The sequence below is a fragment of the Narcine bancroftii genome, chromosome 7 (assembly GCF_036971445.1).
Source record: "Narcine bancroftii isolate sNarBan1 chromosome 7, sNarBan1.hap1, whole genome shotgun sequence".
Lineage (NCBI taxonomy): Eukaryota > Metazoa > Chordata > Chondrichthyes > Torpediniformes > Narcinidae > Narcine > Narcine bancroftii.
Genome location: NC_091475.1, coordinates 99076815 through 99099556, shown reverse-complemented (window position 1 = coordinate 99099556; position 22742 = coordinate 99076815). Strand labels below are relative to the sequence as shown.

Genomic DNA, 22742 nt, shown 5'->3' with positions numbered 1-22742 from the left:
TGATGGAGGTTAGGTACATTTATTTAAATTGCAGCAGTCAGGAATGGCCTGTGGCAACAAATTCCACAGATTTATCACCCTCTGACTGAAAAAATTCCAATGCATCTCAGTTCTTAGCGAACACCCTTCAATCCTGAAGTTGTGCCCTCTTGTCCCACACCAGGGCATTGGGGAAGCAAAATGAGCAAACCTCTTTTGGCTTAGGCAAATGGTTCAAGAGCTTGAAAATACTCAAGGGCAGTTTCTTTTTCTCTGTTGAATAAGATGATTCCTTGCACTGTTGAAGTTTTCTCCTCGCACCTGTGCCTTCGTTTTTGTTTGTAATGCTATATTTTTATTCTTGCGCTGCCTAAAGTCCTATGTCGAGGTTGACTGGCCTGGGTAGCACCCAAATCAAAGATTTTCATGGTATCTTGGTACAGTGAACGGGTGCAGACTCGAAAGGCCAACATGGCCTGTTTCCGCTCTGTAAATGGTTATATGGTTATACGATAACCCTTTTTTTCCTGGAATTATCCTTGTGAACCTTCTCCAAAACCTCTTAAACACTAGCATATCCTTTCTTAAACCTGTGCCTGATCAAGCCTCAAGTTCACATCCCTGCTCTTTTATTCTATTTCTCTTGAAATGAATGCCAGGATTGCATTTGCCTTCTTCACCGCTGACTCAACATACAAGTTTACCTTCAATCTTTCCTGCACGAGGACCCATTTTTTAAAAATAGTCTGCCTCTTCACTTTTTTCTACCAATGTGCAGGAGTATACACTTTCCAACATTGCACCCCTTTTGCCATTTTTCTGCCCATTTGTTTAAGACCTTCTGCAGCCTTCCTGTTTCCTCAACAGGACATGCTCCTCTATCTACCTTCATGATGTCTGCAAACTTGGCCACAGTTATTCATTCCATAATCCAAGTTATTAATATACAACATGGGACTGTGCACGTGGACTGTACCTGGGAACTAGAACTTGGGACTGTGCTCGTGGATTGTAATTCAGGACTGTGTGAATGGACTAGTAACTTGGACCTGTGCGTGTGGCTCGTACCTGGGGACAGTGCGCCTGGACTGGTAACTTGAAACTGTGTGCGTGGCTCGTACCTGGGGACCGGGCGCGTGGCTCGTACCTGGGGACCGGGCGCGTGGCTCGGTACCTGGGGACCGGGCGCGTGGCTCGGTACCTGGGGACCGGGCGCGTGGCTCGGTACCTGGGGACCGGGCGCGTGGCTCGGTACCTGGGGACCGGGCGCGTGGCTCGGTACCTGGGGACCGGGCGCGTGGCTCGGTACCTGGGGACCGGGCGCGTGGCTCGGTACCTGGGGACCGGGCGCGTGGCTCGGTACCTGGGGACCGGGCGCGTGGCTCGGTACCTGGGGACCGGGCGCGTGGATTCTAGAAGGATTGTGTATGTGGATTATAACTTAGATCCCTACCTGTGGACCTCACATGAGTTTTATGATTATGGGAAGATCTTGGAGTTTAGTATGAACATGGGCTACACACATGGGTCTGCTTGAGGCTAAAACTATTGACTGAAACATGAGGTTATGTGTATAGCTGAAACTTGTGGTGGTGTATTTTTGCTCAGTGGCTTGTGGACCATAACGTTTGGGATGTGCATGTGGAATGGAACTCAGTTCAGTGTGTGTTGTTCCAGACTCAGGGCTGTTAACTCATACAGAGTACTGTTCTTGTGGACTGCAAATCATGTTTGTGCATGTGGGAAGTAAGTCAAGGCTGTGTGTGCGCATTAGGTAGGCAAATGAACTGGCATTTGGGGTTGTGATCTTCATCCTAAACAGCATATTGGAATCTTGCATGTGGACTTGAATAGAGTGTATGGATCTACATGCATGGTTTGGAACATGAGGCTGTGCACATTAATCTCAAACCAGAGTGAGTGAGAACATTGCAACTTGTGTCTCACAGATCATAATTTGTCTTCTTCTCTTCATCTCCCATTTTCACTTTTTGATTTTTAATTATTTCATATTTAAACTGTCTTCTTTTAATTTTCAAGGTGTTTTCACAAATGAACCCAACCTTACTTGTATCTCCATGAGTCTGATCTTATCTGTGTTCCATCTTAAGACTTTCTTCTGCAAATAATCCATTTTCTAGCCAATCAAATGAAACATTACTGACTTGTCAAGTCTGAAGAAGATTAAACTTGAGCAATTATCATTTCAAACAAGGTTTCAACATATTTTCGAAGTCTCCAGGTAGCAATTTTATAGCTGGTAAGCCATCAAAGAAAGAAAAAGTTTGAAATGCATGAGACTGTGTTGATGTGGACTTTAATCTATCTCTAAGGTTAAAAGGCAACACTGACAGTATGCTCTGTATCTTCAGGTTTCTGGAAATGTGTTTCTTAACACAACTATGAGCTACCGATCTGCTCAATAAAGGGAGCAAGGGTTAATCTGCTCAATAAAGAGATTTAGCCCAGATCTTAAAGTTCTCACTGGTGCAAGATCTCTGGTGCTGCAAGTACCCCAGACCTTGACTGACAACTCAGTGCAGCATTGAAATGTTCCATTTGGTGAGATCTTTAACCCCTTTGAAATGTTCCATTTGGTGAGATCTTGAACCCCTTGGCCCATCTCTTTGTTAAGTTGACACATTGTTAAAAATTCATTTGTATGAAAGCTTTACTCAAAGTTTTGAAACTGGAAATTGATTATTTTCTGGAGTGAAACTTGCTTAAGGTCACTTCTTGGTTGCTTGTGTCACTGGATAATTCAACAGGCATTTTCTACAATTATTCATTCTTGCTAAATTTCACTAATCCCCTTTCCTACCACTCTGAACTAAACCCCTGCATAATGTTGTGGCACACTTTTCATCCTTTATTCCTTTAACAGCTGGCCTGATGCTCCCAATGCCACCTCCCCCACCCCCATATCAAACACACTACTGGTCCTTTTTTATTTCACCTTCACCTCCATTGAGTATCAATTTTTGGACTTTACTCAGTCTCTCTCGCAAATGCTGGGCTCCAAGGTTTCCTGGCCAACTCTTAGAAAAAAATGTTCAATCACCTCCCAAATGGGTACTTGGGAAAGGAAAACAGCCCCATATCTGGAGTATTGCACAGAGAACAAATTTCATCGGAGAACCAATGACAAATATGGAGTTTGCACCCTGCCGGTTTCTAGGAAATGTGACCGTGAAACTATACAAGGAATTGGATCAAATTGTCTGCCACATTTACTTACATTTGTACATGGTTTACACTGTAGAAAAGCAATTGATTGAGTGTGAAATACTTAGTGAGGTTTAGGGCTAATTTTGATTCCATGTTTGTAATGACTCTTGGGCAATTGTTCTGCACATTACTCTAGCACAGATGCTTCTTGAGTCAATAGACCCATTCATGCCAGGCTTCCGCATGAGGAAGGAAAATATAAAACTTATCTTTCATAGACCAGCCCTAAAAGGCTGCTTCTGCACCGTATTCATGTTGAGTGGAACCTCCGGAGCAACTTGTTCCATGGTGCCACCCATCATAAATACGCGGCAAAGCAATGGCTATTTTCCCTTCCCTTCCCATAATCTCCCATGCAGCTGAAACTGTTCTGTGTTTCCCAGAACAGTTCCAGCAGCGTGGGTGATTATGGGTAAGGAAGGTGGCCATTGCTCTGCCGCATTTTGAGCTGCAAAGAGCAGCCCCAAAGACCAAAGTAGCCCAGTGAGGCCCCACCCCCTGATGACCCCCTGCTAACCACCCCCTGATCTGACAGCCCCCACCAACCGCCCCTGTCCTGTGGCGGGTTATGGAGGGAGAGGGGTGAGTGGGGAGATGGATCACAGGCTGATAGCGTCATGAGTCCGCCCCAAACTAGCCGCTACAAGCGGCTGTACATTCATGTCTGGCAGCAAAGCGCTGCACTCTACTGATTATCCTTCCCCAAGAGGGATTACAGTCAGCGTCTTGAAGGTAAGTCTCCCGGTGGAAGGGTGGAGAATCTCTGCCTTTACAGTTGGGCTTTTTCTGTGAATGAAAAAACCTAATAAGAGAATAGAACAATACAGCACAGAAACTGGCCCATTAGCCCTTCTAGTCCATGCCGATTATTCTCCCTAGTTGCACTGACCTGTACCCCAACCATAGCCCTCCATACCTATCCAATCCATGTACCTGTCCAAATTCTTCTTAAAAAATTAACATTAAGCCCACATACACCATTTCATTTGAAAGCTCGTTCCACACTCCCACCACTCTCTGTGTGAAGAAGTTCCCCATAATATTCCTTATAAACTTTTCCCCTTTCACCCTTAACCCATGTCCTCTGGCTTGTATCTCACTGACCCTCAGTGGAAAAAGTCTATCTACATTTACTCTTGTCTATCCCCCTCATAATTTTAAACACCTCCATCAAATCTCCCCTCATTCTTTTATGCTCCCGGGAATGGTCTTAACTTGTTTAACCTTTTCCTGTAACTCAGTTCCTGAAGTCCAGCAGCATCCTAGTAAATCTTCTCTGTACTCTTTCAATCTTTTTGATATCTTTCCTGTCATTAGGTGACCAAAACTGCACACAATACTCTTAATTTGAACTCACCAATGTCTTGTACAATTTTACCATAACATCCCAATACTCAATACTTTGATTTATGAAGGCCAATATGCCAAAATCTCTCTTTATATCTCTATCCAGACCACAATCAGTGAAGATTAGTAAGAACTTCTCACAATTTTTATCAGTACCTGAACACCACAGGGCTGTGTTCTTAGACCCCTGCTCTACTCACTTTACACACATGACTGTGTAGCTCATACAACAATAACACAAATTTGCCGACGAAACCACGGTAGTGGGTTGTATAAAGGATGGAGATGAATCAGCATACGGGATTGAAATTTATCGTTCATACCATGCTCTCACAGTAAAGACAAGATAGTGTTTCTCTAGGATCCCGGAGCATATTTATGGTACATAAATATAATTATATAAGTTAGAATAGATGTTAAACACAATAAAACATTAAAATATTAAGATGTATACAGTGACATTCCACAGTAAATTATCCACATATGTTCTGGGAATTCAAGAAATCTCAAGGTTGTATGTGATGTCATGTATGTACACTGACAATAAATACAAAATTTGATCTGATCTACCTGTGACACCACTTTCAGAGAGTGAGGTATCTGCAACTCCCAGTTCCCTTTGTTCTATCACACTCCTCAGTGCCTTACCATTTACCGCGTATGTCTTTTCTTGGTTGTCCTTTTTAAATGCAACATCTCACCCTTGTCTGTATTAAATTCCATCTTCCATTTTTCAGCCTATTTTTCCAGCTGCAAACCCTTTTGAAACCGTTCTTCCCTGTCCACAACACCTCATATCTTTATGTCATCAGCAAATTTGCTGATTCAATTTACACATTATCATCCAGATCATTGATATAGATGTCAAACAACAATGGTCCCAGCACCGATCCTTACAGCGCACCACAGGCCTCCAGTTTGAATCTTGGGGTCAAAATCCATGAAGGTCACCTCACAGGTTGAAAGGATAGTTAAGAAGGCCAATGGGCTGGTGGGCTTCATTAATGGGGGATTGAGTTCAAGAGTAGAGGTCATGTGGCTCTCTACAAATCTCTGGTGAGATCATACTGGGAGCATTGTGTTCAGTTCTGGTCACCTCATAACTAGAAGGATGTGGAGGCTATGGAGAGCTGCAGAGTAGATTTACCAGGATGTTGCCTGGATTGGAAAACAAGTCTTGTAAGGTAAGGTTAGCAGAGCTGGGACTTTTTTTCTTTGGAGCATAGAAAGATGTTAGGAGACTTGATAGAGATCTATAAGATTACGAGAGGCATGGATAGGGTGGACAACCAGCACCTGTTTCCAAGAGCAGGAGTAGCAAAAACTAGATGACTTGAGAACAAAGTGGAGGAGGTAAGTTTAGGGAGGCATCGGATAAGTTTTCTTTTAAACACTCAGGAGTTGTGGGTGCCCGAAATCCCTTACCACGGATAGTGTTGGAGGCTGAAACATTAGGTGCATTTAAGAGACTTCTAGGCAGCAACAAAATAGAGTGTTATGGGGTAGGGTGGGTTTAGAATTTTTTTTAAAGAAATATTTGGGTTGGCACAACATTGAGGGTCAGAGGGCCTGTACTGTGCTATATCGTATGAATCAAATATGAATGATATATTTGTTAGTGCCATGTAAATATTGCCAGTGGCTTCTAATGCTGAGTAATACAGAATTTGATTAACCAATAAATATTGGAAGGCATGAATTCTACAATTCAATTCTACAACAGTGGAACAGTTAGCATAACGGTTAACACAACTCCATTACCGTGCCAGCAACTCGGGTTCGATTTCACTGCTGTCTGTAAAGAATGTAATGTTCTCCCTGTGACCTGCACGCCTTTTCTCAAGGTGCTCCAGTTTCCTCCTACCCTCCAAATGTATGGAGTTGAGAGGTTAATTGAATATAAATGGGCAGCAGAAGTTTCAGAGGCTGGAAGAACCTTCTACCATGCTGTATCGTTAAAATTAAAAATGAAATAAATTACAGCTAATTTTCACACTAATGAAAGAAGATATTATGAAGCCTGTGGCACTGGAGCTGCAGAGTTCTGGTGAAAAAAAAAGAAAATGTCTGCTGTCCCAGGAGTTCTATTTATATTGTATGTGTGGAAGTACCTTTTATATTATAACTTCTGGTTGGATGGTTTATATTGCAATGTCTGAAGACATTGTTTTTCCCTGCATCCAGTGCACAATTTAAGCTGAGGCATTTAGAGGCAATGTTTATACTACTTCTCAGATTTCACTGTTACTTCAGGCTCTTTATGTTGCAGAATCTCACAGCACGATCCACATCACTTCATTCAAGGGCACAATGGTGCCTCCAGTGGCACAATTTATATTGTTATTCCTGATGGCACTGATTCACAGAATCATAGAATCATACACTTTATCCATGCCAATTCACATGCCTATTTTTGGCTATCCATTTATCCTGCTGCTATTTACTTAGTCACGGACAAGTTTCTCTTGTGTCTTGGTGTGAGCTTGCAGGCGCCTCAGATTGAAGAGACTGCCATCCGTGCGGTACCGGATGTAAACAGCATCTTCATTGTTGGGGTCTTTCATGGCTTGGTTCAGCATCATGCTGAAGAAGATTGAAAAGAGGGTTGGTGCGAGAACACAGCCTTGCTTCACGCCATTGTTAATGGAGAAGGGTTCAGAGAGCTTGTCCGTGAACTACTCTTTGCAGACGATGCCGCTTTAGTTGCCCATTCAGAGCCAGCTCTTCAGCGCTTGACGTCCTGCTTTGCGGAAACTGCCAAAATGTTTGGCCACGAAGTCAGCCTGAAGAAAACTGAGGTCCTCCATCAGCCAGCTCCCCACCATGACTACCAGCCCCCCCACATCTCCATTGGGCACACAAAACTCAAAACGGTCAACCAGTTTACCTATCTCGGCTGCACCATTTCATCAGATGCAAGGATCGACAATGAGATAGACAACAGACTCGCCAAGGCAAATAGCGCCTTTGGAAGACGACACAAAAGAGTCTGGAAAAACAACCAACTGAAAAACCTCACAAAGATAAGCGTATACAGAGCCGTTGTCATACCCACACTCCTGTTCGGCTCCGAATCATGGGTCCTCTACCGGCACCACCTACGGCTCCTAGAACGCTTCCACCAGCGTTGTCTCCGCTCCATCCTCAACATCCATTGGAGCGCTTACATCCCTAACGTCGAAGTACTCGAGATGGCAGAGGTCGACAGCATTGAGTCCACGCTGCTGAAGATCCAGCTGTGCTGGATGGGTCACGTCTCCAGAATGGAGGACCATCGCCTTCCCAAGATCGTGTTATATGGCGAGCTCTCCACTGGCCACCGTGACAGAGGTGCACCAAAGAAAAGGTACAAGGACTGCCTAAAGAAATCTCTTGGTGCCTGCCACATTGACCACCGCCAGTGGGCTGATAACGCCTCAAACCGTGCATCTTGGCGCCTCACAGTTTGGCGGGCAGCAACCTCCTTTGAAGAAGACCGCAGAGCCCACCTCACTGACAAAAGGCAAAGGAGGAAAAACCCAACACCCAACCCCAACCAACCAATTTTCCCCTGCAACCGCTGCAATCGTGTCTGCCTGTCCCGCATCGGACTTGTCAGCCACAAACGAGCCTGCAGCTGACGTGGACTTTTTACCCCCTCCATAAATCTTCGTCCGCGAAGCCAAGCCAAAGAACTTACTTAGTGGGGCAGTTGATACTGCTGACCCTGGTGGAGCAGTCAGAACTACTGCAAGTGGTGGAGAGTTGGTACTGCTTGCTGCAAGTGGTAGAGCAGGTTATATTCAAGTTAAACAGGAAAGTGTGCAGATGCTGTGATTGTCATGCAATACACAGAAGGGCTGAAGAAACAAGCAGGTCATGCAGCATCTATCGGAAGTAAAAGATAAGTAATGGTTTTGCCGTCATCAAGGTATGAGCAAAAAGCAAGCAGACACTCAAATAATACGGTTGGGGAAGGAGAGAAGAGGAGGGGGCAGGGGACAAGCTGACGAGAAAGGTCAGAGATGGAAATGGGCAGGAGGGTAAAAAATAAAAATGTTGGAACGAGATAGGACAGGGTATAGCTCTCTGAATGGAGAGGGAAGATGATGGGGAGCTGAAGGAAAGGAGACAGGGACAGGGAAAGAGAGAGAACCTGGGAGGCATGTAACAGAAATTGGAGAAATCGATGTAAATACCGTCTGGTTGGAGAGTGCACAGTCAGAATATTAGGTATTGTTCCTCCAATTTGAGGGTTGCCTTGGTTTTGCAGTGTATGAGGCCATAGTCAGACATGTTAATGTGGGAATGAGGTGTGTAATTGAAATGGTTGGCCACTGAGAGGTCCATGTTATTAGAGTGGACAGAGCAAAGGTGCTCAAAAAGAACTATCTCCCAGTGTATCCAGACTCTCAGATGGAGAGGAAGCCATAACAGAAGCACTGGATGCAGAATGACGAGTGAGGTGCTGCTTTTCCTGGAAGGATTGTTTGAGGCCCCAAATGGTGGTGAAGGAGTAGGTGTGGCATTTCTTGCCATCACAGAGATAGATAGCGCAAGGGTGATTGGTGGGATGGGAGGAATAGATAAAGGAGCTCTGAAGGGGCCAGTAACTGTGGAATGTGGAGGAGAGAGTAAGATGTGTCTGGTGATAAGATCACATTGTAGTTTGTGGAAATTGTGGAGAATAGATAAAATGTTGTAATAATATTGGAGAAGATTATTAAGGATAGGATCTATGAGCATTTGGAGAAGTACAGACTACTCAAGGATAGTCAACATGGATTTGTGAAGAGAAGGTTATGCCTCATGAGGAGGTTACAAAAGAAATTGATGAGGGTAGGGCAGTAGATGTGGTCTACATTGGATCTTAGCAAGGCATTTAATGAGGTCCCCAATGAGAGACTCATCCAGAAAGTCATAAGGCACAGGATCAGTGGAACCTTCATTGTGTAGATTAAAAAATTGTCTTGTAGGAAGAAAGCAGAGAGTAGTAGTGGAAGGAAAGTATTCTGCCTGGAGGTCGGTGACTAGTAGAGTACCACAAAGATCTGTTCTAGGATCCCTGCTCTTTGTGAAGAGGTGGAAGGATGGGTCAGTAAGTTTGTGGATGACATGAAGGCTGCAAGGTTACAAGACGATATGGACAGGATGCAGAGTTGGGCAGAAAAGTGGCAGATGGAGTTCAATCTGGAAAATTGTGAGATGATGCATTTGGGAAAGACAAACCAGAGGCTGAGTACAGAGTTAATGGTCAGTTACTTAAGAGTGTGGATGAACAGAAGGATCTTGGGGACACAAATCCATACATCCCTAAAGGTTGTCACATAGGTTGAAAGGATAGTTAAGAAGGCTTTATTAATAGGGGGATTGAGTTCAAGAGTAGGGAGCCCATGTTGCAACTCTACAAATTTCTGGTAAGACCACACTTAGAGTACTGTGATCAACTCTGGTCACCTCATTATAGGAAGCATGTGGGTGCTATGGAGAGGGTGCAGAGGAGATTTACCAGGATGTTGCCTGGATTGGAAAACAAGTCTTATGAAGCAAGGTTAGCAGAGCTGGGACTTTTCTCTTTGGAGTGAAGAAGGATGAGAGAAGACTTAGTACATAGGAAGTAGGAAAAGGAGTAGATCAAAAATGGCCCATCAAGCCTGCTCCGCCATTCAATACGATCATGGCTGATCTAATTTATGACCTAACTCCACCTACCTGCCTTCTCCTCATATCCCCTAATTCCTCTATCATGTAAAAATTTATCTAACCAAATTTTAAATATGTTTAATGAGGCAGCCTCAACCACTTCCCTGGTTAGAGAATTCCAAACATTCACTACTCTCTGGGAAAAACTATTTTTCCTCATTTCTGTCCTAAATCTACTCCACCGAATCTTGAGACTGTGTCCTCTCATTTTAGTTTCCCCAGCCAGCTCAAAAAACCTTCCTACATCTATCCTATCCATACCCATCATAATCCTACATGTTTCTATAAGATCTCCTCTCATTCTTCTGAACTCTAGCGAATACAATCCTAGACGATTTAATCTTTCATCATAAGTCAACCCCTTCATCCCAGGGATCAACCTAGTAAACCTCCTCTGGACCGTCTCCAAAGCCAGTATATCCTTCCTCAAATATGGAGACCAGAACTGGACACAGTACTCCAGGTGCAGTCTCACCAGTACCTTATACAGTTGCAACATTGCCTCCCTACTCCTGAATTCAATTCCTCGTGCAATGAAGGTCAATATTCCATTTGCCTTCTTAATAACCTGCTGCACCTGCAACCTAACTTTTTTTGCAATTCATGTACAAGCACTCCTAAGTCCCTCTGCACAACAGCATGCTGTAGTTTTTCACCCTTTAAATAATATTCAGCTCTTTTATTTTTTCTTGCCAAAGTGGATAACCTCACACTTACTAACATTGTACTCCATCTGCCAGAACTTTGCCCACTCATCCAGCTTAACTATATCCCTCTGCAGACTCTCCACGTCCTCATTACAATTTGCTCTTCCACTCAATTTGGTGTCATCTGCAAACTTGGTTACACCACATTTTGTCGCCTCCTCCAAGTCATCAATGTAAATGATGAACAGTTGTGGGCCTAACACTGACCCCTGCGGCACCCCACTTACCACTCTCTGCCAACCTGAAAAACTCCCATTTATCCCGACTCTCTGCCTCCTTTCAGACAACCAATTTTCAATCCAGGCTAATATACTTCCCCGGACTCCACTTTCCTGTAACTTACTGAGAAGTCTCTTGTGCGGCACCTTATCAAACGCTTTCTGTAAATCCAAATATACAACATCATCCTGTTCTCCTCTACCCACTGCACCCATTATATCCTCAAAGAATCCTAACAAGTTTGTCAAACAAGATCTTCCCTTTCTAAAACCATGCTGCATCTGCCTGATTGAACCCTTACGTTCCAAAAATTTCACTATTTCCCAAAAGTTTCACTATTTCTACTATTTCACTAGTAGAGGTCTACAAGATTCTGATAAGGTGGACAGCCAACAACTTTATCCCCCAGGGCAGGAACACAAACACCAGAGGACATATATACAAAGTTAAGGGAGGGAAATTTAGGGGAGAGATCAGGGATGAGTTTTTTTTTGTTACACAGAGAGTTGTGGGTGCCTGGAATACCTTGCCAGGGACGGTGATGGAGGCTGAAACAATGGGCCATTTAAGAGATCCTTAGACAGACACATGGATGAAAGAAAAAAATAGAGGGTTACACGGTAGGAAGAGTTTCATTTTTTTTATAAAGGAATATATGGGTTAGCCCAACATCAAGGGATGAAGGGTCTGTACTCATTATAGTGATCCATGTTGGATGTAAAGGATGGTGGGGTGGTAGATGAGGACAAAGGGAATCCTGCCATTGCACCTCAAGGCAGAGGGGGTCAGGGCATATGTGTGGGAAATAGGGCAGATACAGATAAGGGGTTTGTTGATGGCAGTGGAGGGGAAAGCATGATATTTAAAGAAGGACATCTTGGATGTTTTGGAATGCAAGAACTCGTCCTGGTAGCAGATTTGATGGAGGGAGAGGAATTGAGAGAAAGGAATAGAATCCTTCCATGGGATGGTGCAGTCCAGGTAGCTGTGGGAGTTGGTGAGAATTGTACAAAATGTCTGTAGAGAGTTTGTTTCCCAAGATGGAACAGAGAGATTGAGGAAGGGGAAAGTGTTGCCACAAATGGACAAAGTGAAGACAGCAAAGTGGATAAATTTGACGAGTTCTTCATGGGTGCATGAGGCAGCACCGATGCAGTTGACAATGTAGCAGAATAATTGAGGAGCCTTGCTTTTGTTGGTTTGTAGCATAGATTCTGTCACGGTCTCCACTGGCCACTGTGACAGAGGTGCACCAAAGAAGAGGTACAAGGACTTCCTAAAGAAATCTCTTGGTGCCTGCCACATTGATCACCGCCAGTGGGCTGATATCGCCTCAAACTGTGCATATTGGCGCCTCTCAGTTCGGCGGGCAGCAACCTCCTTTGAAGAAGACCGCAGAGCCCATCTCACTGACAAAAGACAAAGGAGGAAAAGCCCAACACCCAACCCCAACCAACCAATTTTCCCTTGCAATCACTGCAACTGTGTCTGCCTGTCCTGCATCGGACTTGTCAGCCACAAACGAGCCTGCAGCTGACGTGGACATACCCCTCCATAAATCTTCGTCCGTGAAGCCAAGCCAAAGAGCATAGATTGCTGGAAGGTTGAGGAGCACATTGTGGCTGCAGGGGCAGCATGAATGTACTTGTTGATGTAGTGGAAGAGGAGCCAAGGATTATACTGTTGTCTATTATGACTTTTACACCCTGGTGTGAAGCAAGAAATTTGCGCATATTTTCCATAATGCAGGCTGTGTAAATAGTTTGAGACAGAAATTAGTAACTAATTTCCATCTCGGCATTTTTCTTGCAGGAACCCCAGACATTTTTGAAGCCAGCCTGCAGTCTAAACTGAATTGCAGGCTGTCCGCAACAAAACACATGACAGCCTCACTCCTAGCCCCCACCGTCCATCCCCACCGGCTGTCAATTGCCTCCCACCCCGGCTGCCTGTCGATTCCTAACCCCATCCAGACCTCACACCACCCCCAGCCATCCGTCTCTCTCCACTTGACCCCGGCCATCCCTCATCCTCCTGTCCCCGCCTGTCTGTCAACCTCCACCCCCACCTACTCCCCTGCCGACATCCTTGGCCATTTGTCAACCTCCCAAGGATATCTGTCACCCACACCCCCCCCCCCCCCCCACAAGCCTGGATTTCACTAGGGTGCTGCACCTGCTCACAGCAACAGCTCAATACATGAGCAGAGGCCATTTTTCTTACCCATAATCCCCCATTAGGGATATGCAAAGCGGTTCCAGCTTTATGATGGCCATTGATCCCACATTGTGCCAGCCGTCAACCACCTCCTACTTCTCTTCCACCAGGTGCTCAGGACAAAGAGACACCTTTCCCCTGAAAGTAAGAGAGGTCACACACGGGGGTATGGACGACAGTGGCAATGAGAGGGGGGGGGGATTAAATGGGGGACAAGGAGAGAAGCCCTATGAAAACGGAAAGTATTTGCAAAACATTTTAAAAACTTAGTTGTATTTGAAGGTAAATTTCATTTACCCTACGCCCACCTCAAACGTCTAGCCTCCAAAATCACCACAACTCGGGGTAAATGCCATAACTATGTAAACAACCATTCCAGAGGTAAATATGCTAATTTCTTAAAGAAAATAAACTTATGTGTAAAAACAATATCTGCTGGAACAGTTTGCACCGCAGTCTCTGCTGGAGCAGTTTGTCCTGCGCCCTCTGCTGGAGCAGTTTGTCCTGCGCCCTCTGCTGGAGCAGTTTGTCCTGCGCCCTCTGCTGGAGCAGTTTGTCCTGCGCCCTCTGCTGGAGCAGTTTGTCCTGCGCCCTCTGCTGGAGCAGTTTGTCCTGCGCCCTCTGCTGGAGCAGTTTGTCCTGCGCCCTCTGCTGGAGCAGTTTGTCCTGCGCCCTCTGCTGGAGCAGTTTGTCCTGCGCCCTCTGCTGGAGCAGTTTGTCCTGCGCCCTCTGCTGGAGCAGTTTGTCCTGCGCCCTCTGCTGGAGCAGTTTGTCCTGCGCCCTCTGCTGGAGCAGTTTGTCCTGCGCCCTCTGCTGGAGCAGTTTGTCCTGCGCCCTCTGCTGGAGCAGTTTGTCCTGCGCCCTCTGCTGGAGCAGTGTAACGTTGCCATCTCTTTTGATGCTCTTTGTTTTGCCATATCTTCTGACATGATGCCCACTGTGGTCTCTTATGGCAACTACCTCCAGTACAGGGAGGCACTGTTTTGTTTCTTTTGTCCTCTCTGCTGAAATTGCTTATATCAGTGGCATTTTATGAACTGCTGCTTATGTAGTTGCTCTGTTGTTATTGTATCTGTTATTGACACTGTTGGTCCAGTCTATTTTGCTGCCACTGGTGAATTGTTTTATGCTGGTGCCAGCCAGTAGAATCTCTGGAGGCAGAATTTCTGCTAATGCACCCAGGGGCAGAATTTGTATTGCATTCTCTGGTGGCTTTATTTGTACCACTCCATCACCATTTGTCTGAAGACACTGATTATAGCATTTTTTTTTTCTGTTGCCATATTTATATTGTTTCTATTGCTGCCTGTCGTGTCATTTTTATACTGTTGTCTGGGGAACACTGATTATATTGCTAAAGTTGGCCATACTATTTGTCTTGTCTTTGGTGGCACTATTTATTCAGTAGTATCTGGTGGCTCTACTTACCACTGTTGCCATTGATTATATCTCAGTCTGTAACATTTATTATGTTGCTTTATCTGTAAGTACTGATTGTATGGCTGCCTTTGGTGGTACAATTTATATTACTGCCTTTCATGGCATGGTTGTGTTGACATTCATGGTGTTGGAAATTCCAGGCGGCAACCCACTCACACTAAGATTGTCAACTGTAATAATTTATCATAAAATGGATTGGTCAAAAGAACTCTGCTCTGCAATTAGCAACAACACAGAGCAAGACATAAATTATACCATTAATGCCATAATACAGTTGTTGTTTGTCCATGCCATTTATTTTCAATAAAAGTTGAAAGATAACAAATGCATACTGCACAATGGTTAGCAGAAATATTTCAGAATTCGGAGCTAAAAACAGCCAAGAATGTGACTGCAATTGATCATTAATCATTGAACGTGACTCGGTTAAAGTCTCTGAAATTTCATCAGAAATAAATCTATTTCATCATCATAACTGATCAGAATATCCTCATAATTTTCAGAATCCTTTGTGGTATTAGATTTCCCATTTAAACTTGTGGCTTATGCTATTTTTTTTGTCATTCTTTCATTGCATAATCGTAAGATATAGAATGACAAGCAAGTGAGGTTAACATCCTTGTGCTGGTTCATTAGCAAAGCTCTGCCTTTAATTTCAGCTAATGCAATTTGCTGTTCCACTACATATTCAAGACCATGAGATCATGCTGAATAAAACAAAATCCATTATTACTCCTATGTTTTTGTCAATTATCTGGGTACAGGTACACGATCCTTTATCCGGACATCTAAAATCTGGAAAGCTCCAAAATCTGGCAAGTGGATAGAGAGGCGGTAGCACAAGTCGGGAGGGCGAAAGGGCGGGGGGAGACTGGCAGCGCAAGTCGGGTGGGTGAGAGACCGGCAGCACGAGTCGGGTGGGCAAGGGGGGGGTGGGAGGAGATGGCAGGGCCACTGGAAGGGGGTGGGGGTGGATATTTCTAGCTTTCTGAAATCTGGAAAAATCCCCCAAGGGTTCTGGATAAAGGATCTTGTACCTGTACTCCTGTAAATCTCAATATCTTTGTATCATTCCAGACACCCATGGTAACCTATCTAAGACTACAATTTCTTTTTAGTGCGGTGCCCAGCATTGGCTACAATAGTCTAAATGAGCCTTAACTGCTTTTGGACAACGTACCTTTCTTTACGAACTGCAGTGTATTATCATTAAGATCATTACCTTCCACTGCTGATTTCAAAGATGTATGGGTATACCCTGAGTATCTTTATTCCTTCATCCTCTTTGAAGCATTTACAATTAACCATATTTCCTCTTTTCATTCTAAATAGTCATTTTTTTCATTTTTCTAATTTGTTCTTGTGTTTCTTCACTCTTATTAATTTCCCTTATATGCAGATGTTTTGTTATTTTCTATGTTCAATTTTTACTGCTGTCAGTGCAAAACCTTTCCCTATGATCCTAGTGGTACCATTGAGTTTTATTAAATAGAACACACTGACCTGAAACTGTGATCTCCTCTCCGATAACTTGTTCTTCAACAACATCCAGTGAACTATCGTGAAGCATTCCATTTGTTTCTTCATCACAAGCAAGACCAGAATAGTCCTGTAACAGGTCTGCATTGGGTACTTGTTCCACAATGACTGCAGGGAAAATACACTGCCCACCAACCTGCAAAAGGAAATAACAAATGGGTTACTGACAGCTAGATGATCAGAAATTTAAATTAATTATTATCATAATTGACAAGATCGTTGGAGTAGATTGGTTCAGGCTGTGCAGCCCAATTTACATCTAATTAACCTACACCCCAAGTATGTTTCAAGTGGTGGAAGGAAATTGGAGCTCCAGGAGAAAACCCATGCAGACATGGCGAGAACGTACAAACTCCTTACAGCATGGATTTCGAACCCCAGTCCTGATAGATGGAGCTGTAAAGGCATTACGCTAACTGCTATGCCAATTGTGCCACCCCTGCAGGGGTTTGTATTGGGGCCACTTTTTACATTGTTTGTTAAGAATTTAGATTGTGGAATAAATGGCTTAGTGGCCAAGTTTGCAGGTGATACCAAGGTAGGTGGAGGGGCTGATCGTGATGAGGAAATGGAGAGGCTGTAGACAGACTTGGATAGATTTGGAGAATGGGCAGAGAAGTTGAAAATGAAATGCAATGTTGGAAAGTGTATGGTCATCCACTTTCGTAGAAGGAATAAAAGGGCAGACAATTACTTGGAAGGGGAGAAAATTCAAAATTTGGAGGTGCAAAGGGACTCAGTAGTCTTTATGCAGGATATCTTCATGGTTAACCAGGTTGGTCAGTTATCGAAGGCAAATGCAATATTGGCATTCATTCCAAGCGGAATGGGATATAAGAGCAGGGATGTGATGTTGAGGTTTTACAAGACAATGGTGAGGCCTCACTTAGAGTACAGGTACAGTTTTGGTCTCCTTATTTAAGAAAATATGTGCTGGCATTAGAGAGGTTTCAGAGAAGATTCACAAGAATGATTATTGGAACTGAAGGGATTAGCATAGAAGGAACATTTGATGGTTCTTGGAATATTCTGCTTGGAGTTCAGAAGAATAAGGTAGGGGATCTCAGAGTAGCATTTTGAATGTTGGCAAGGCCTGGTCAGAGTAGATGTGGCAAAGTTGTTTCACATGGTAGGGAAGTCAAGGACATGTGAGCACAACTTCAGAAATGAAGGGAGCCCATATAAAAGGGAAGACTATGATTTGAATAGAGAGATGCAGAGGAATATCTTTAGCCAGAGAGGGATGAATCTCTGGAATTTGCTGCTGTGGAGGCCAAGTCATTGGGAGTATCTAAGACAGAAATTGATAGATATCTGAATAGTCAAGGTATCAAAGGTTATGGGGAAAGGAAGGGAATGGGGCTGAAGAGAGAATGGATCAGCTCATGATGGAATGGTGGAATGGACTTGATAGGATAAATGGCCTAATTCTGCTCCTTTATCTTCTGGTCTTATGGTTGAGATGCTATATATCTCTGTGACTACAATTCTGTAAGTATTTGAAACCAACCCTTCATGCCATATTAGATCTCAAACTGTACTTCAGACTACATATTCTTGATATTTCTATGACCACCTCTTTTCATCTCTATAAAACACACACATTTAGATTATATATTCATTTTGTATTTTACATCATGAAAAGAGGCTATTCAACCAATTCTCTGTCATCTCCCAGAGGAATCTGATCAATCCCATTCCCCCACTTATTACCTCATAACTTATTCTTCTCCCCTGTGCCCAGTCATATTCTCCTCCCTTCCACCTATAGTAGCTATAATTTACAATGACCAATTAACAACCAGCCTGTCTTTGAAATGTAGGAGGAAACTGAAGCACCCAAGTGAAAGCTGCACACTCACAGGGAAAATATGTATTCCCATCATGTCTGGTCCTGAACTGAGATCCATATACTTGTTGCTTCTAGACCTGACTACTCCAGACTCATCTTTGGCTCTCTCAATGTCCCCTGTATAAATGTATGGTGACCTAGAACCTGCTGCCCTTGTCTTAACTTGCAATATGTTGTGTTGCCTCATTATTAAACATGCCTTGATTTCATTATTCTGATTCCTTGGTTTCACAATCAAGCATGTACTGACTTGTCATTTTGTGCAAGGTCCCTCCACCTTATAATACCCAAGTCATCTCTCCCATTTTAATTGCTCCACCGTTCCCACACAAGCTTTCAGCTTCCATGCCAATTCAGCCTTGGTATTACTTCCATCAATTTCATCCTCTTGTTTTAAAACTATTTCCCTGAATAAGCTTTTAGTCATTTGCTCTAAAATGTCCTCAGGGTTTTGGTATTATGTTTTATTTGAGAATATTCTGTGAATCTCCTTGGAGCACTTAAACACAGTAAAGATGATGTTGCTACAGCTGCATTCTATTTCTTCAGTCCTGCAAGTTGGGATGTTTTAGATGAAGCATTAAACTGAGGCCTTAATCCAACATGCATATGTCAAAAATTAAACAAACAACATCAATCTAAGCAAGTGCATATTGTTAATTTTTTTAAATAATTTGATCAACCACAATTATGTTTTTGTCAGGACTAACAGAAACTGTAAGGATCAAAATCTTAAATGCAATACAGTGTAATCACGTCTCTGTAAAGTATGGTCCAGAATCAGAATTTATTGTCATGAACAAGTCACAAAATTTGTTGTTTTGAGCAGCATCACAGGGTAAACATTCATCTAAGCTACTTCATAAAAATAAAAATAGAGCATGAAACTCAAAGTAAGGCAGTGTCTTTGGTTCATTGATCATTCAGATAGTTGTAGAAACTGCAATGTTGAAACCTGAATATTCTATGTTCTATTACACAAGAAAATTAGCATTAATTTAAGGGCACTTCATTAAAGCTATAATTTATTTTAAGATTGAAAAATTTGTATCAAAGTATGGTCTAAATTTTCTGATTGTTTGGCATCTGAAGCATCTATTTCCTTCATACCTACATGCTCTCTATAAGTCATACAACCACACCTTTCCAAGACTTAACCAAAAACATCTTCCAAATCCAAGATTTACAATCATGTAAATCACATAAAACTGTAGACACCGTGGTTGAAGTAAAAACACAAAATGCTGGAGAAGCTCAGCAGGTCAAACAGTGCCCTTTATGTACCAAAGGTAAAGGTATATAACTGACGTTTCTGGCTTGAGGCTTTCATCAAGGTATGAGAGAATGCTGGCAGGTGTCCAAGCAAAAAGGTGGAGGGGGGGGGGGGAGAAGGAGTGACAAAAGCAGGAGATGATCGGTGCAGAAAAGAAGGAGGGGACAGCAGAAAAGAGAGGGAGGGGGGATGGCTGGGTGAGTGAGGGGGAGGAGGGATTGCTGGGTGTTGAAAAAGGGAGGGGAAAAACTGGAAAGACACGAAAGGGGAGGGGAAGGAAAAGATGAGCAAGTTTAGCAGAAAGCAGAGAAGTCAATGTTAACGCCATCTGCCTGGAGAGTGCCCAGGCGGAAAATAAAGTGTTGTTCCTCCAATCTGTGGTGGTTAAGGTGGTATAGTACACAAGGCCATGGACAGTTATGCGAGTCTGGGAGTGTGTCTCAGAATTGAAATGGTTGGCTATTGGGAGGTCACTGTTGTGGGGGATGGAGAGGAGGTGCTCACTTTCTCCATCCCCAACAACAGCAACCTCCTGATTGTAATGGAGGTTGATAAATGCTGGCCTTATCAGGGATTACCACTGCCCAGAGAGAATACTAAATAGTTATTTAATTCTTTGTTCACTTTCTGGACTTTTGGCGGTGTTTTACTTGCAGATTTTCTGCACTATTGGATGCAATTTCTATGAATTCCAAATTCACTATTAATTCAACACTGCAGGGATTTTTTTTAAAAATGGAATATGTTATTAACTGTGTAATACTTTCACTGCATTCTAAGATAAATTATTCCCTAACCAACTGCCCATGTTATCGATGGCCATTTTAAGTAGTGGAACTTAAAAGTGATATTCTTTGTACAAAAGATGTCAGAAGTGGAGACAGGTAGAAAGAGAGGGAGCGAGAGAGAGTTTGGGGAGAGGGGTGAAAGAAAAGTTAGGGGAAAAAAATGTATAGAATACGTAAAGAAGAAAATGGAAACAGAACCAGCTGGGATGGGGATTATCTATTTGGTTTCAGGTTGTCCAGGAGGAATATGATGTGTTGTACCTTGGGTTTATGTTTGGCTTCCCCTGACAATGGATGACACCAAGGACAGATATATCTGTGTGGGACTGTTTGGCAGAGTTCAAAGGGTCGGCTACAGGAAGCTCAAGTGTAGACCTGCAAAGGAAATGTAGGTGTTTGGCGTAATGGTCACCCAGGGTTTCCTAACCTTTTTTTCCCACTCACACCACTTTTAAATAATTCCTATCTCATCAGTGCTCTGTAATTAGTAAAGGATTGCTTAAGGTGGTATGTGAATGGGAAGGAAAAGTTGAGAATCACTGCTCTGGACCCAATTGTTACTGAAATATTTTGTTTGAGAAAAATAGTCATTGGTCCATTTCCTCTGGAGTTATGAAACCGTGCACATAACGAGTCAATTAGGTACGATTAAGTTGTTTTCAAACTTTTTATTTTCACTCACATACCACCTTAAGGAATCCCTTACTAATCACAGAGCACCTATGGAATAGGGATTCCTTAAGGTGGACCCCAACAATGAAGACGCTGTTTACATCCGGTACCGCACGGATGGCAGTCTCTTCAATCTGAGGCGCCTGCAAGCTCACACCAAGACACAAGAGAAACTTGTCCGTGAACTACTCTTTGCAGATGATGCCGCTTTAGTTGCCCATTCAGAGCCAGCTCTTCAGCGCTTGACGTCCTGCTTTGCGGAAACTGCCAAAATGTTTGGCCTGGAAGTCAGCCTGAAGAAAACTGAGGTCCTCCATCAGCCAGCTCCCCACCATGACTACCAGCCCCCCCACATCTCCATCGGGCACACAAAACTCAAAACGGTCAACCAGTTTACCTATCTCGGCTGCACCATTTCATCAGATGCAAGGATCGACAATGAGATAGACAACAGACTCGCCAAGGCAAATAGCGCCTTTGGAAGACTACACAAAAGAGTCTGGAAAAACAACCAACTGAAAAACCTCACAAAGATAAGCGTATACAGAGCCGTTGTCATACCCACACTCCTGTTCGGCTCCGAATCATGGGTCCTCTACCGGCACCACCTACGGCTCCTAGAAAGCTTCCACCAGCGTTGTCTCCGCTCCATCCTCAACATCCATTGGAGCGCTCACACCCCTAACGTCGAGGTACTCGAGATGGCAGAGGTCGACAGCATCGAGTCCACGCTGCTGAAGATCCAGCTGCGCTGGATGGGTCACGTCTCCAGAATGGAGGATCATCGCCTTCCCAAGATCGTATTATATGGCGAGCTCTCCACTGGCCACCGTGACAGAGGTGCACCAAAGAAAAGGTATAAGGACTGCCTAAAGAAATCTCTTGGTGCCTGCCACATTGACCACCGCCAGTGGGCTGATAACGCCTCAAACCGTGCATCTTGGCGCCTCACAGTTTGGCGGGCAGCAGCCTCCTTTGAAGAAGACCGCAGAGCCCACCTCACTGACAAAAGGCAAAGGAGGAAAAACCCAACACCCAACCCCAACCAACCAATTTTCCCTTGCAACCGCTGCAATCGTGTCTGCCTGTCCCGCATCGGACTGGTCAGCCACAAACGAGCCTGCAGCTGACGTGGACTTTTTACCCCCTCCATAAATCTTCGTCCGCGAAGCCAAGCCAAAGAAGAGAAGAAAGAAGAAGAAATATGAGTGGAAAGAAAAAAAATGTGGGAAATCCAGGTCTAATCAATGTAGAGAAGGCCCTCTAACTGCCATACCTCTTCTATTTACCTCACCAGAACTAAGTCAGGATCCCTCTCATCCTCACTTTCCACCCAACCAGGCTCTGCATCCTACAAGGCCATCTCTGCATTGGCTAGACCAAACATAGATTGGGTGACTGCTTCACCTAAATTGTCAGAGTATTCAGTTAAACTCTATATTTTATTTTACTATGTTCAAGGAAGAAAATATAAATACCAGAAACTAATTTTTACAAGGTGTGCAGTAGAGTCTATTACTTTTAACTTCTTCTTTGGCTTGGCTTCGCGGACGAAGATTTATGGAGGGGGTAAATGTCCACGTCAGCTGCAGGCTCGTTGGTGGCTGACAAGTCCAATGCGGGACAGGCAGACACGGTTGCAGCGGTTGCAGGGGAAAATTGGTTGGTTGGGGTTGGGTGTTGGGTTTTTCCTCCTTTGCCTTTTGTCAGTGAGGTGGGCTCTGCGGTCTTCTTCAAAGGTGGTTGCTGACCGCCAAACTGTGAGGCGCCAAGATGCACGGTTTGAGGCGATATCAGCC

The 22742-nt window shown here is 43.9% G+C and overlaps 1 protein-coding gene across 8 annotated transcripts in view; it reads right to left on the bottom strand.

The window, feature by feature from the left end:
- LOC138739134 (ETS-related transcription factor Elf-1-like) overlaps positions 1–22742 on the bottom strand; it is a 154931-nt gene that overhangs the window by 40721 nt on the left and 91468 nt on the right. For 7 of the 8 annotated variants that reach the window (XM_069890635.1, XM_069890636.1, XM_069890632.1 and 4 more), the window contains one exon: positions 16323–16494. In XM_069890635.1, the coding sequence (XP_069746736.1) occupies positions 16323–16494 (172 nt within the window). Of the gene's footprint in view, positions 1–16322; positions 16495–22742 lie in introns of those variants that run through there. The other variant, XM_069890639.1, reaches the window with a different exon arrangement.